The sequence below is a fragment of the Apus apus genome, chromosome 3 (assembly GCF_020740795.1).
Source record: "Apus apus isolate bApuApu2 chromosome 3, bApuApu2.pri.cur, whole genome shotgun sequence".
Taxonomy (NCBI): domain Eukaryota; kingdom Metazoa; phylum Chordata; class Aves; order Apodiformes; family Apodidae; genus Apus; species Apus apus.
The window spans coordinates 66,157,943-66,174,456 of NC_067284.1; the positions used below are offsets into that span (position 1 = coordinate 66,157,943).

Below are 16,514 nucleotides of genomic sequence, written 5' to 3' on the forward strand. Positions count from 1 at the left end.
ATAGAAGGCGTGACCAACAGCGAGTGATGTAATTTTACCTGCAAGGTAAACTCCAAGATGATAAAAAAACAGATTTCCTTTAAGGTTTTGTCCTCAAGTTTGCTGAAGATTTCTGTTTTAATTTATGTGTATGCATTTTGCATTCAACTGAAAAAGAAATAAAAACTGCATGCTTTTTGTCACTGGTACCTTCCTGAACTATTCAGAATGCATAACTGAAGGCTTCTGTGGAAAGGTATACAAATATCTACCTACAGTATGCAGAGCAGTAGTTATTCAAACATATGTAAGCCTGTTAAATTTAGCCACAGTGTAAATATGTTATTCCTGGGACAAGAATCTGGCAGAGTATGGAAAAGCTTTAGCAGTTGTATTAGTAAACCTGACAGACTTGAGAAAGGAGTATTGTATCCTTAGAACCGTGGCTGCCAGAATTTAATGTCAACAATTAAAATTTATTTTGATCCTTACCTAGTGTTTATTACTGTTTGTATACACAACAGACCTTACTAATACAGAGATGCACTATTAGATGGAATTACCATCTGTTCAGAGTGAAATGCTGGCATCTGTCTTCGAGTCTAAAACTAAAATGATATTATTTCAAACAAAACAAAATTAACTGCTCTTTACTTACCAACTTCATTTTTGTGTACATGTGTGTGCATACACACATGGGAAAGCCATATTTGTAATGACCTGTGTAGCAACATCTATATTTAGATATATGACTTCAACATAAGCTGTATGGACCATCTGTCTTTATTGGTCTTTTTTGTGCCCTCTGCTACACAATGGCATACAGCAATCATGGGCTTTTAAATACTGTTTTAGCTTTATAATATATTAAATATGTATTATATAGCAAGACATTAAAACTACATAATTAAAATACACAAAATGTGACTTTGAATCCACTAAAATGTGGTATACTCATTATTTTGACAGATGTGTCTTAACAGAACGTGACTAAAAAAAATTAAATAGGTAAAATTATAGTCGATTCATCTTTCAGAAAGTAGCTACAGGTACCACAGTGACACCTTTAGGAAAATATATACTGTATCTGTTAGTCTTGAATATTTTTAATTTCAGCATTTAGTACCCTGCTGGGCTAGTGCTGCAGTTTTATTTTCAGTCCTGTCTGTTCCTGTGCAGAGTTTGGTTTTCTGTTTGAACATTTTTTTTTTTTTTTTAATAAAATCTTATGTAATCTATTATGCACAGTCTCCCACTGTGTTGATGCACAAATATTCTCAAGGATCAATGAAACTGTAGTTTAAATACTAATGTTATAGCAGGGATGTTACTTTCTGAAAGGATAGGCTTCTGTTCCATATATCACAAAATAATAAATTGTGTCATGCCAGTGTTTAATGCGTGTACACAGTGCATTAACTGTAACTGTAGTACATTTATTTGTGCTAGAGGAGACTTGAAAATGATTAAAAAATCAATACTTCTCTGTCAGAGAAGCAAGTGTTACGATGCATTTAAGTAGTTAATTGCATAAGCCCCATAAAAGCTTCAGGTTTGGGTATCAGAGATGCCATAATTATGGTCCAAGTAACTGCCGTTTATTAATACTAGACTTAAAAGAAGGATATAGTTATTGTCATGGGTGTTAGTTAGCTGCGTGTGTTTTAGAAATAATGAATTTGGGCATTTTTGTTTTACCATCAGTAAGCTGAACTGGAGGTCTCAACCTCTTATGTTCACATTTAAAATGCTGACATACACTATTTCCCTCCAAAGGTGAAGTTTTGATTGTTAAGCCATGTTTTCTATTTAAACTTGTGCATTAATACCACAATTCATTAGTGCTGTGCCCTACTTATGCAGGAAAGCTTATGACCTCATGCTGCATTACTTCAGTTTTGTCATTGTAAATTTCTACCATAGCATGAGATACTAATAAGATTGTGAAGTCATAAATGATGCCTAAGCAGGAATTTGCAGCACATAGTGTCACTGGCAGTTTCCCAGTTCCCTCACTCCCTGCTTTCTCCAAGAAGAGTATTTATCAAGTTAGAGGGGAGCAAAGGAAAAGAAAGAGTGAGAGAGAAAGTAGCAACATGCTACAGGCAAATGGGAAAAATGAAAAATATGTTAATGAACTTGGAAATGAGCGAGTGTTTAAAAGGATGTTATTAATTCATTCTAAATGAAGCAATCTCTCCTTCCCTAAAGAACTCACACTATGTACAATGCTGTGCTGTGAAGTAATATGTCAGATTTCAAAGGCTCATATTTTAATTCAGGTTTTATTGTTCTTGAAAGGCGTTTATTGCTCTTTACTGTGTCATTATGGGAACAAGTAATTTTTACAAGTTGTCATTGTATTTCACTTTCAGGGTACAAATGAAGTTTCTGGTGTTAAATCCTTTTCTTTGTCAAGGAAAGAAGATTCTAGTAGAGTGTTCTTGTCCTTCTCATGATGACGTCTTTTTTTATTTCGGTGATGGTCCATTTCTTCCCCACCTGTATGACCATCAATCTGTCATCCAAACGGGTCATGCTGCCCTCCAGTGGCTTACTGTACAGTGTTTTAAAAAAATAAAATAAATTTGTTCATAATTCAGCTATAGAGTGACCAATGCCATCAGAATGTTGGAAAGAGTTTGAGAGTATTACATAACACTAAAACCATAAAACTATCTTATACCGATAGCTTTGTGGAAACAATCTTGTATGGGGTCTTACTGTGCACCAATGTTGGTGGAGAAAAGTTTGGGGGTTTCATTTTCTTGAACTGAATAATTATCTGAACATACAGCAATGTCTGCGCATGATGAGGAAAACAACCTGGTGGGCCTTCAATATCGTGGACAGATAGCTGTTCTCCTGTTGATGAGGATAAGTTCAGTGATAAACGACTCGTGTTGTCATGTCCCATCCTGATGAGATGTAGCAAGAGTTAATTAACTGTTCAGATTCTCCTTTGATCTTTCACTCAAATCCAATGCGGAAAGTAATACAGATACATGCTTAGAGTGAGTATGGCATGAGACACTAGTCAAGGAAGGAATGCAAATACTCTTTTTATGAAGACAATTCAGATTCCTAAAAGTTATGAAAAAAAAAATGTTTTGTACCTTGTAATGGAGTAATTTATCCAAAGCCAGAATAAATAAACAAGGTATTCCTTGTGGAATTGAAAGTAAGTTTTAATAAAGATTAAGAATGTTTTGTTTTCTGTTTTATTGTCATTTTTTGTTTATTGTTGTGATTTGTTTTGGTTTTTTTTAAGTGAGCCTCTGTGGGTATCTATGTTTGTCCTCTAGATGATCAGAAACTGAAGCAGGATGTTTTTTTAAAAATTATGATATGTGCAATAAATAATTTCCAAGAATTATGGACAACAATACCTAGATAATATTTTTTTTCATACACAGCTCCAAGAAAAATTAGTGCTCCTTGTGTTGAAGAAATAAACAGCACAACAGTAAAGATATATTGGAAGGAACCTGAAGAACTTAATGGGCCTTCTCCCATCTACCAGGTGGAAAGGCTGGATTCATCTTTAGCTACATTGACTACAGAAGTAACGAAAGGGATCCGTTTCCCAGGAAATGGGTATTACAGATTTGCTAGTGCCACTCTCCCCACCAATACTTACTTTACAGGTAAATGAATTTAAATTACTTAAAAAATGTGCCATTGTACTAGGCTTTTGCTTTACCATCTATTATAAACTTTATAATTTTCATGGCAAAATCCTGTAGTTTTTAATTTATGAGCATAATGTGATTGTTAGTGATGTATGGGCTATTTCGATTTTCGCATAAAAAGCCTGTGGAAAACATTATTGGACTTGTGGGATTTGTATTCCCTTGCCTTTGGATATAGAGATGTACATGATGGTGAATGCTCCTGCGTATTTGATTCATTTTGTAGTGGTAAATATAAGATTAATTTTATTTGTTTTTCTGGGATAAAAACATTTCCATTCATTTGCTGGGAATATGAAGGCATGGGTTTTTTTATACCTTTTTGAGGATTCCCGAGGTTGCATGAGCCCTCAATAAGCACTTTCTTCCATGTTGAGAACATTTGTGTTGTCGTCTTGTTTTGTCAAGGAAAGAAAAAAGGCTGCCAATTTGACAGAAGTCTGCTGTTTCTGGGCCGCTGGGTATTATCTCTTCTCTCATTTGGTTAGTCACTTATTTTGGAACTGGGCTTTTTTTTTAGATCAAAGCAGACCAATTATCCTATGTTCTGTCATTCTCATCATCTGCTCAGGTCTTCACTTTTTGGATAAAGAAAACCATAGGCAGCATGTTTTTGGGAAAATATATGGATGAACGTATAGTTGCGTTTTTGAGATGACGTAGAGGCCTGTAAGTAAAATACTAAATTGGTGTGCATGAGGTCTTAGTTTTTAAAAGTACAAGAACAAATGACAGGGCTGAAAGTTTAAAAAATAATTTAAAAGATGTATGAAAGGGATCTCTGTGTGTTTATATATATATAAAATAATGACACCAATAGCAGCAAGAGGAAATCCAAACGGAATCTAGGTAACAGTGAGAGTAGGCATTAGGTGGCGTGCTGATAGTGCAAAGGCCACACCAGTGTGCTACAACCTAACCTGGAACGAAGCCTTGTTTGCTAAGACAGTTAAGGGCTGCAAAAAGCACACCCAAATGAATGCCAAAGATTTGAAAAGGACTGAGTAGCTGACACCCCTTTTCTTCTGTGTCACCACGGGTAATTCTGGCAAGAAAATGAGCACAGATATCTTGGTACTTGTGAGAACATGTGTGTGTGCAAATTCAGGTTTTGTATTTATAAAAAAAATCACCTTCTCATATGTCTCTGTGATCACCCAGTGCATCTGATTAAAAAAAAAAAAAAAGAATTGATCTCTTCTATTTTTTTTTCTTGCTAGGTGCTTACTTGACTGATAGTCAAATAATAATAACAAGTGATAATGTGTTAGTTAAATATTGACACCATGTTGACTTGCAAAACCTGTCTCTACGTAGGAATCTGTAGGAACAGCTGTTGGGCTCCTTTCCTCATCCAAATTGCTTGATGGTTTTCCTGACATCAGAATTTGCTCCCTTTACTGTATATTCCGTTATCAGTTGTGATGATCTAAACACCAAAGGAATTGTGAACTGCAGTTTTTCTCACTACAGTCAACCCTATCACTGTGTTTTAGTTACATAGTTTAACCAGAAATTTGAAGAGTTATGAGTATCACTAAATTTCCTTCCTCTCAGAAATCTCTGAGAGTGTTGGGGAAGAGGGTGTTGCCCTACTGAGATTGTTAACATGCCCGTCTATTTGTAACCAGCCAAACACAACCCTAGTCTACCCAAGCACTGATTCAGTCTGGGGTTCAGTTACGCTCCTAATACTGTTACTGAAGCCTTGAATAAGGTTTGTTGAGATGGCTTGGGTGATTTGAGAGAGTTTGGACAGACAGGTCAGGAGAAGCTGTTAAAACTCTCTTCATGCTGGCACCTGATGACTGATAATGCTGTGTGGATAAATATAATTTATTATTGCTTTGGATTGTGTTCTTTCCTTTCAACCAGCAGTTAGTCTGAGTATCTGGATAGAACCAAAACATACCAGGCAATTTGTCCAGATATCTGCTGGTAATGACTGACAAACATGTTAAATCAATCTGTTTTGGTACCTAAAAATGTGTAATTTAGGTACTTGGTAATTCAGTAAAGTTTTTGAGAAATACAAATCTCTGTTTTTCTAAGCAGATCATCAGTCCTTATTCCAAAAATTTTAGCAAATCCAGGAGAGTTTAGAAAGACAGACACTTAGGGAGAAGAAAAATGTTCTTTAGCTGTACTCTGCACTTGTTTTGTGGTTGAGACCTTCTCTTATTGCCCATCTCTGAAGACAAGCATTTGGCAGTTGTGCTTTATAGATGGAACAGCTTTAGTGTGCATGCAGCTGTGTACATCTTTGACACAAAAGTGTGCCAGCTTGTATATGTCAGTCAGTAAATGGATACTTCTTAGTGTGTCTGCAATCTCCCACTGCTAATCCAGAAAAAGATAAGTTTATTCATTGCTAATAAATGCAGTTGTCCCTGGCTGGTCTTACACTCCAAAGTGCAAGTAAGAGGGGCAGATGAATCATCTGGGAAATTTTCCAAATACATCTTTACACTCACACACACAGAGTTAGGCAATAAACACTGGCTACACTAGGCAGTGTCCTTCTGTCTGTAACAAAGCTTTCAGCTGCACAGGAATATGAACTCTGACTACACATTAGATGAGAGGAAGTCAAGTAAGAAAAAGGATTGTTTCTGCCAGAACTGTCCACATGCAACTTTTTAACTCTTCAAACTGAAGGAGAGTTTTAGGTGTCTGAAGTATCATTTTTCAAAAGATGCAGGCTTGATTTTTAGTACTTACTCACATATCTTCAAATTCTTAGATACCATAGCATTCATTATATCTACCAAAATACTACCAGACAAAGGAACTATCCATGTCCTTGTGTTAGTTAAGGAACTCATCCATCTCCCATCACTCTCAAGATTGGGGTATTTCAGGTGTTTTATCTTTGTATCTTCCCCATGAGACAGCAAAGTGCTATCATTCTGATCTAGTGGATGGGGAGCTGAAGTTTAGATTCTACTTAATGCAGGAGCTTATACTTAAAATACTCTCTAGAAATGGCTGGAAGGTTTTACAAATTAGTTCTTTCATGTGGTTTGCTTTATCAGTACAGCTTAATGTGATGCTGCTGTTGGTCTGGTGTCAGAATGCTGCAGGAGCATGCTGTGTGTATTTGTGGTTCTCTAGTAGAAAAGAAAGGTACTATTTATTGTATACAAGGTGTAGACAGGGAAGCTTGGAGTTCAAAGAACTGTCTGAATATCTTTTGAATCCGAATTATATTATCTCTTTAATGACTGAGTGTAATGGCTAGGTCCAAAAAAAAAGCCTAAAGTTGAAGATAATGAGTATAATGTCATGTTAACCTGGCTGTCACTGCTAACATGGATGAGAATGGTTTGCTCTGCAGGGAAGTTCCGGTCTTTGTGCACTATCTAGTAGAGGCATACCAATGCTTACAAGTAAGATCCTTCAAGATCATTGAATAAAATCCATGGAAAATAGCATGCTAGACTGCTGAAGTATGTGTATGTGAGAATATCAACAAACCAACAGATATATTTATGAAAGTGTTTTTCCTCAGTGGCTGGTTGATTGAGGATTAGGACTTGAGGTGTCCAAATGGATGAATAAAAGAAAGTGTAGATTTTGGGTTGTATTAAGCAAATAGATGCCAAACTACTGAATTCTTTCAAAAAGGAACTTCTGGGCCCAAAGAGTACCTGGGTGAACCCTGACTGTCTCTGGGATACAATGACATCTGAGCTAGGAGTTTCAGGACTGAAATTTAGTTATCTAAAGTACAGTCATGGATTACACAAATCACATTTTGAATCTTTTCTCTGACTGATCCATTGCCAGACAGAAAATCTGTGGCAGAGCTGAGAGGATAGGGCATATTGTAATTAGAAAGGATAGAAATTGCAGTCTGTTGGATACATGAATGAACAAGAAAGCTCCTTGACTCTCTGCTATGGGGATACGGTAGGGCTCCACAAAGAGAAACTGGGTGTATCTGCAGGGGTATGTAAGACCTCCTTACTGTGAAGAGTGACTCCGCTGAACTTGCAGAGTAGCAAGATGATTGTGTGAAAGGTTACATAGCTCCTGACCTCTCAAAATACTTATTTTCAAATAGTCTTCAAAAGTGAAATATTCTTCATTTATTTCTTTCAAAATAAATTCTTTACTATGAGGGGGGTGAGACACTGGAACAGGTAGCCCAGGGAAGTTGTGGCTGTCCCATCCCTGGAAGTGTTGAAGGTCAGGTTGGATGGGGCTTTGAGCAACCTGGTCTAGTGGGAGGTGTCCCTGCCCGTGCAGGGGGGTTGGAATTAGATTATCTTTAAGATCCCTTCCAAGCCAAACCATTCTATGAAATATAACATTGAACATAAACTGAAAATTCTGTGACGTGCCTTGTGCATTGCTTAAAATATAATTTGAGCTTGATGTTGGGAGTTATAATCACATATCCATGTAAGAAGAGGGCCTTTACTTATTTAGTGATAAAATAATAATTTTTTTTCAGGTAGGTGAAAGATTCTTTGTGATATTTTAAAACAGTTGAATTAGCTATTACTGTTTTAATGTTATTCCTCTTGGATGCTACTTGTTTAGAAAGAAAATTAATAATGTAATATTGATCAGAATGCAGTCCACTGAAGAAACTATTGTTTGGCCTTGCTTTGAATCCAAGTTTTCTGAAATAGAATACTACACATAGAAAGAAGTGAGCCTTGCCTGGAATATGTACTCTTTGCCAACCTCTACATGATGCAAATACATCTCTGTAATAATTAGGAAATGAGGTAAGATGTTAATATATTCAACATTACAAATAGAGCTGTTTTGCAATGATGTTTGTAGTGTTGTGCAGTGGTCTTAAAAATGTGTATTGAAAAAAAAAAAAAGAAAAAGAAAAAGAAAAAAAATCTGTGCTACTGTTTTTAATGCCAAACTCTGACTCATAAACACACACATTTCTCAGATTGGAGAATCTTTCCAGTAATGATGTTTCTTAATGGGTTTGCTATGGAACACTGCACAAGCATCATTTACATTTGTTCTGAGCAGAAGAGAATGGCAGTGGTCATTCAGTGTTGGATCTCCTGGTAGCTCTTCATCACAGTGGACTTCTCTTTGCAATAACATAAAACAAATTACACTCCATATAATCTTGCACAAATATTCCATGATAAGTAAAAGGCACAAATATTTTCATTAGCATATGGAGCCAAATAAACAGGCCTTTTCCAGCATCCTGACAGAAATTTATGGAATGCATTACAACTGAGTATCAAGAAAATGAATATATTTGGAGGTTGAAAAACAGTGTAAGAGGAAAGGCTGAAGAAAGTGGTGTAGTTTGGAAAAATGAAGACTAAAAGGAGACATGATAATGGTGGTAAAGTATATAAAATATGTAGTTTAAAGGTGAGAATGAACTTTTCTCCATGTCTACTGTGAGGAAGTCAGCAACACACTCATAATCTTAAAATACAGCAAGGTAGGTTGTCTTCTCACTGCATTTTTTTTTCCTAAAAATTTCAGGCTAATTGAGCAAAGGAATACATTGTTGTCAGGAAAATAAATAAATAAATAAATAATCTGATGTTGCAGATTTTAAAGAATAGTTCATAGAATCATAGAACATGCTGAGTTGGAAGGGACCCATGAGGATCATCGAGTCCAACCTGTCCATGTGTAGGGTACCCCAAGAATCACACCACATGCCTGAGAGCATCATTCAAATGCTTCTTGAACTCGGGCAGGCTTGGTGCTGTGACCACTTCCCTGACGAGCTTGTTCCAGAGCTCAACCACCCTCTGGGTGAAAAACCTTTTCCTGATACCAACCTAAACCTCTCCTGATTCAGCTTCCTGACATTTCCCCAAGTCCTGTCATTGGTCACAGGGGTGAAAAGATCAGGACCTGCCCCATCCCTTCCCCTTGTGAGGAAGCCATAGACTCCAATGAGGTCACCCCTCAGCCTCCTCTTCTCCAAGCTGAATTAGCCACTTCTCATAAGTCATCCTTTCCAGACCCTTCACCATCCTCATGGCTCTCCTTTGGACACTTTCCAATAGCTTGATGTCCTTTTTATATTGTGGTGCCCAAAACTGAATGCAGTTGGATGAACATTTGTCAGAAATAACCCAGGTAAAATTTATTCTGCTTTGGATTAAGTGGGTTAGTTCTGTGACATCTAAGAATGTTTCCCAAATGTATATCCTGTTATGAACTCAGATTAAACCAATGAAACTAGGAAAGATGTTCATTTCACCAAATAACTTTTAGAAGGAAATAGCTGCCTTTTTTTTTTTTTTTTTTTTTTTTTTTCCTGGGTGGGAGGACAGGGGCACTTTGCACAGACTTCTGACAGTTTTCTTTAAAGGAGGAATGTGGCATGACTTGTACAAGTTTATCTTCCATTTTTTTCTCCTAGATACTTTCCAGTTTTTATGACTGCTGATAGAGTTTGAGGTGGCTAGAAAGGAGTTTTAACTACTAAATCAGAATAATATAATAATTTTGATTGGAAGAAAAGTTATCTAGTCCAACCTCCTGCACAGCTGGACCACTTTAGGTATTTGTCTATTTGAGTTTTATTTCTAGTTGAGTTTTTATCTCCATATGAAGTCAAGTACATTTCCAAGTAATGTTCCAGTCTCCAATCTGACTAGCCTTTTGGTAATCTTTTCCCTCTTATATCTGTACAGAATTTTCTGTGTTTAAACTAGTGTCCATTGCCTCTTGTTCTCTTACCTTAGAGCTGCAAGAAAGTGTGGCTTCATCTTTATATCCTTCTGTCAAGTAAGTGAAGAAGGCAAGATTGTGTCCTCCATCCTTCCTTGCTTAAGAAAGCAAACCCTGTCCCGTCAGCCTCTTCTCATAAGACATGTACTTTGGCCCTCTGACTGTCTTGGTGCCCCTCCACTGTACTCATTCCAGTGTGTCAGTTTTTGTTTTTTGTTTTTGTTTTTTTTGGTCAGAATACCTGTAACTGCATTGCAGGACTTTGTTGAATTTGTTACCTTTGTTGAATTTACAAGATTTCTGTCAGCCCATTTCTCCGGCCTGTCAAGGTTTCTCTGAGTTGCAGCATATCCACTACAGCCCTCAGGGTTTTTTTACTACCTGCAAATTTTCTGATAGTAGACTCTGTCCCATCTCCAGGGATTCATTTTAATGAATAAAACTGTTCAACGGAACTGGTCACAGTACCAGTTTCTTGCAAATGCTGCCCACTTGTCTTTGCCACTTGTAACAAGCCTTTGAATCTTGCTGTTTGGCCAGTTTTTCACCAACTTTTATAGCCTGATAAAAAAGGGTTCTATGGGAACCCATATTGAAGGCCTTGCTAAAGCCAAGGTACACAACATGAGTTGCTTTCCCTTTTGGCAGCTGAGCCAATCCTTTAATCATAGAAGGCAATCAGGTTGGTCAGCCACAATTTGTCCGTAATAAATCCATGTTGACTTTTTGTTTAGTTTGGCTTTATGTATTTAATTTTTTTGTCTCTCTGCTGGTACTTTTTCCCTTACATAGCTTTTTAAGAATCATCCTTTTTTATTTCATTACATTGAACTAAAGAAGGTAAACAAGATTTTCTGAGGGAAATACTATTGGAAAAGAAATTATTTAGACCAACCTTTCAAATACTGAGAAAGAAAGGAAGAGAGTGCATCTGTTTAGCTGACTTGGAGAACACACTTTAGGTCTCATGAAACTTCTGATAGTGCCACTAATTTTTCAGATTTTTATAGTAACCATTAATTAAAGCTCTTGGAGAGCTCTTATTGCATCTTTTCGGTCTAGGTTGCTGCCACAGGACTTCTTAGAAGTTCTTTTCATTTTAATGCCAACTTCTTACATTTGCTCCTCTTGTCTTCACAAAAGAACAAATTGAACCCATGTCTTAATATTCTGTGAAAGAAAGATAAAGATCTGTATCACAGTTAAATGGCTGGCTTCGATAAGAAGGGGAATCATCCTTTTTTATTTCTGCCTGAGAACTGTTTGCATAGACATTTTAGTTAGAATTTTGACCTAGTACTGAAAATGAATTCACAGCTTCATCTTGAAAACCACATTCCTTTCTTTTTTTCCTTCTGAATCCCAAGAAGCCTAAAGATAGGGACAGAGAAGCTGCATATAAAGAAAAAGGAGTGATCCAACACAACAAAGTGAACTGTGCTGCTTTGTGAACAAAACAACTTAAAACATTTTCCAACATGCACAACAGGGATTTAGGCAGCAAATAAGCCAAGCTGATGCTGACCTTGCCAGTGTTACAGGAGTAATATTTTCCCTAAGATGAAGTGGGTTTATTAGGCACAGGCATACTTTCTATCAGTATAAAGTATCTGCATTTTTCCATCTTTGTAGAAAAGATTTATTGTAGCCTCTACAGGGGAGAAAGAAAAAAGATTCTCCCTTTCTGTGTTATTTCTCATATTTACCTCTTGCACTTCAACAGATCACTAGACAGCACAGACTGGCATGTCATTGCAGGGTTTTTTGCATCTTCTTGGCTTTACTGCCAAAGTACATTTTTGCCAGTGACATTCTGCACTGCATGGTTAAAAACAATTTTTCCTGTTTGTGTGGGGAAACTGTCAGAGCATGTATTAGTCCCACTGTGGAAGTTGTAGAAGCAGTAGCTTTCCAATGGATAGATCAGGCTGCCAGTGGAAAACCCCTTTCCCAATCTAAGTGGTAGTTTCAGCTGTCTGCTTGTGCAAAACTAGTTACAGAATTGGGTCTTTTGAGTTTCATTAATATATAACACATGACTTGTGATCTGTAAAACAGCAGTTTTTCCTCTTTTGTCACAACTGTAGTTGTGCTTCTGGCAATTTTGTGCAAACCTGGTTCACTGTTTTGAAAAGTAGTGGACATTTTCTCTATAGGGAACAAACCTCAAAGAAGACAAGATTTTAATCAATTATTTCAAAGCACTTACATTTGTCAAGGGGGATAAAAGTACTTACTCTCTACTAAGTTTTTATTTTTAATGAACTGATCCAAGAGTAACCAATTACATACCAAGCTATTTTATGCAAGATTAATTTACACCAGTAAAACACACCAATATATTTGGTGTTTTCTTTTTCTTGCTTGTGTCCAAAAAAAACAACATGCTGATAGGATTTTTTGTAGGAACTCTCTGTAGAATTCTGCACAAAAAATACACATTGAATTTAATTAAGATTGAATGTGGGGAAAAAAAAATAATAAAAATTGTTTGGTTTAGTGTCTAGTCTGGCCTTTTATCAGTAAGAATAGAGTTCTTATGTTCATGTTCAGTTCACTGAAGATGCCAGAGGTGGGATTATAGTCTGTGCCTACAAGGCCAAAGAAGGGAAGAAGGGACTTCAAGGAGACTTTCTGTTCTCTGAATCCCTTTCGTGTGCAGCAAAGATAGTGGGTGCCCTCATATATGTCTCTGAAAATAAACGGATATGGAAATGCTGTGTTTTGCTTCAGGCAGGACATCATCTGGGATTCATTTTGTGCCTGTGTGCTGCTGAGAAAAGGTCTAAGATGGAGGGATTTGTTGAGAGGGACATTTAGGGAAATACAAGTTGCTGAAAATTACAAGTGTAAAGAAAAACCAAGAAAGTAGAAGCAAAAACACAAATGCATGAAACTTATTTAATAAAAAAAAAATAAAAAAGAGAAGGAAAAAGAGATGAAGGAAGGTCCCAAGCTCCTCTTGGAAGTTGTACATGTGAGAGATCCATAGGCTATGTGTAAAATGGAGGCTCCTTTCATTTAATGGAATCATAGAATCACTTTGGTTGGAAAAGACCTTTAAGATCATCAAGTCCAAACATTTAACTGTGACTATATAGTTAAAGCAAGGACTGAAATTACACAGGTCAAAGAAAGAACTTGAAGCAGGTTTGAGCATAGAAAGTGGTAGTTCAATAGGTGTTCATCTTTTAGAGTGAAAGTGTGAATGCATCTGGAAATTCTCAGACTTAAATGGTGCAAGAAAGCAAAAGACTATTTCAAATGCCTTTTGTTTGCTATTGCATTAGTAGGTTTTCTGCACCAGTGCTTCAGTATGTTGTAAAGTTTTTGTAGGATTCTTATGTGGTGGCATAATTGAACTTGTAGCCCAAAGTAGTTTCAAAGAGAGATTTGATGAGAAGTAATAACCAAGTAGGAATACTCCTGTAACTTTTACTTAGTTAAATGTAAAATCTCTGATTTTTAAAAAATTTATTTCTAAATTCTTATGGTTTTAGTTTGTACTACAGCCAGAAGGCAGTACCAGTGACACTTGGTCAAGATTTTCACCTATACTAGTCATGCTAACTCCTATTATTGTGTTTTTAGCAGTGCAGTTATATTGCATCTGCTTGGAAAATATTGGGTACTCCAAGGCAGGATGGCAGGAATTTTGGATTAAATTTTGATTACGTTTGATGCTGCCTCTCTCTTCAAAGTTCTTCCTTAATTCCAAATGATACATCAATCTTTTTCATTTTTTTCCCCTTGCCTGTTAAAGCTCTTGTATGTATTAGATTATCTATCTATCTATCTATCTATCTATCTATCTATCTATCTATCTATCTATCTAGTTTGAGGAGCAGTTTGTGAACAGGCACAGGAAGAATGTTCTCTCTTCCTCCTTGGATTCTATGGACAGTTTTCAGCAAGGATGAAGCAAAGAGAGGCTTAGTTCTGTGTTGGATGGTAACATGAAATTAATGCTTTCTGAGTCATGTTTGGCCCTTATTTAGATTATTTCTATAAAGGATTATTTTCTCCAATGGCCTGAGACAGGCATTGCATTTGAGTAATACTAAGCCTTTAAATTATGCCTGCTTTTAACATACAAATTCCTTCCCATGTTGTGGTTTTAAATGGTGACGGTGTAGCTACTGAATTATGTATTGACTGAAAGTGTGTGAAGAGTCATGCATTGATTATGATTGCATTGTGAATTTGATCAGGAAATTTTCATAATAATAATATAAGGAAGCTTTTCACCTTCTAATTGATTTTCAGGGCGATTAAATTAAGACCTTGTCTAAGTACGACTGTCCTTATCAATTACTGGCAGAATAGAGAAATTAAAGGATTAAAAATTTACGTGTGTTAAGATTCAGTATTTAAGGTCTAAAATCAATCAGATCATAGACTGAATAATTCCATTATGACAAAACTATCATTCAGGATTAGACTGTGGTAATTTGGAAAAAAAAAGGCTGTCTGCACTAGTACATATGGGAAAAATTAAGATTGCAAAATTAAGCATCTAGAACTTAGGAAATGGAGTTAAAATAAGCACCATGAAATTAATTCAGCCTTGGTTTTTCATGTTGTGTGATGGTGTGTAATCAAGTGATTAAAAACTAGCTTATCCATAGGTTTTGTGTATGGTATGGGCCAGCTGTTGCCTTTTAAGATTTCTTACTGTTCTGTGTATGGCTTGATTTCTGTCTTACCGTACGTATGGAATTCTTAAGGAAATGCAGATTTTAACACATTTTTTTTTTCCTGTGCTGTTTTCACTGGAATATCTGAGTACTTTGTAATAAGTGCTTTTACACCACTTACATTATTAGTTTTGTTTTATGAATTAGGACTTTGGGTAAAGAAAAAAGAGGACAATGCTGATTTCAAGTACTTGGTTTTAGGTAGGGAGGACCTGAGTTTTCAGCGTAGTTCAAGAGTTTAAAGTAGAGTTTCCACTGACCTCTGTTCAATTAGGAACACTTGACATGTCCACAGATCTCTGTGGGGTGTTCAAATGCAAGCACTCAAGAAAATGAAGAGTGCATAGCAAGCAGCTCTGAAAATATGACTTAAATGGTTTGCCTTGTGTTGATAAGAACTTGGTGGCAGAGGTAGGGACATGGAACTGCTCTAGCTATTAAACTGCTCCTTCACTTTCCATACTCCCCTTCCTCCTTCATTTAAACATCTGCAGAGTACTACATCAAATAAGACAGGATTCTGTGCACAAAAATCCTTATTTGCTACATGAATCCTGATTTAGTTGCTGAATGTAGTAAAATCCCTGAGGCAGATATCTTATGGGAAATTTGTGTTTGTATAATTGTAAACTGTATCATAGTTCATCCTCTGTTTGTGCATGCATTATTTTTTTTCAGAAACTTTTGGGTTTGTGTTTCCTAAATTTTGAGAGTTTACTTTTGCAGACCTAATGTGATCTATATAGTTATTCTGAATAGTAATTAAAAAAATTCTCAGTGTCATAGGAGAATCCCAGGCATATCCATCATGTAGAACATCGCTGACTAATACAGATGTCAATGAGTAAAAATCATTAATATTCATGAATTCTTTTTCTGATCTGAACTGTTAGAGACACTGACTGCTACACTACATGATCGTCTGTATGTGAAGAGAAGAGCACAGGCTTTTCCACTATATCTTGTGTTTACTAGCAGCATATATTTTCAACTGGATTTGTAAGAAAAGTTTTTAGTAGTGATTATAGGTTCTCCTGGTGATTATAGGTTCTCCTTTTTTTTTTCTGTTTAATTTCCCCTTCTTTCCCCAGTTCTCTTTCTTTTTAATAATTTTCCAGTTTTGATGCTATCCATGCTTTGTTTATTGCTCCCTTTCTCCTCTCTTCCTTTCCCCCCCCGCTTGGTTTTACCATTATAATGTCCTTGATCATCTTCCTTCCTTGTTCTTCAAGGCGTTGTCGTCTTTTCCTTCATACTGACAGGCATCAAGTGGTAGAAAATTAAGAGGCCAAAAGGAAGACTCTTCACCTTCTTTTCTAGTGTCTAGCCCACCATCAGATTTGGTGGCTGTGACCAATTTAATGAAAGAGCCTTCTTAGCCCCTCATTTCTAAAATGCAAAGTCTCCCTGGAAAATTTAATTTTTCTTTGAGAATTTTGCTACCATCCTTCCAAGAGCT

At 36.4% G+C, this 16,514-nt stretch overlaps 1 protein-coding gene across 1 annotated transcript in view; it reads left to right on the forward strand.

Annotated features, from left to right (window-relative positions):
- Positions 1-16,514, forward strand: part of USH2A (usherin) — a 388,839-nt gene that overhangs the window by 103,430 nt on the left and 268,895 nt on the right. Inside the window, exon 20 of the mRNA XM_051613556.1 lies at positions 3,396-3,626. Coding sequence (XP_051469516.1) covers positions 3,396-3,626 — 231 coding nt within the window. The remainder of the gene's footprint in view (positions 1-3,395; positions 3,627-16,514) is intronic.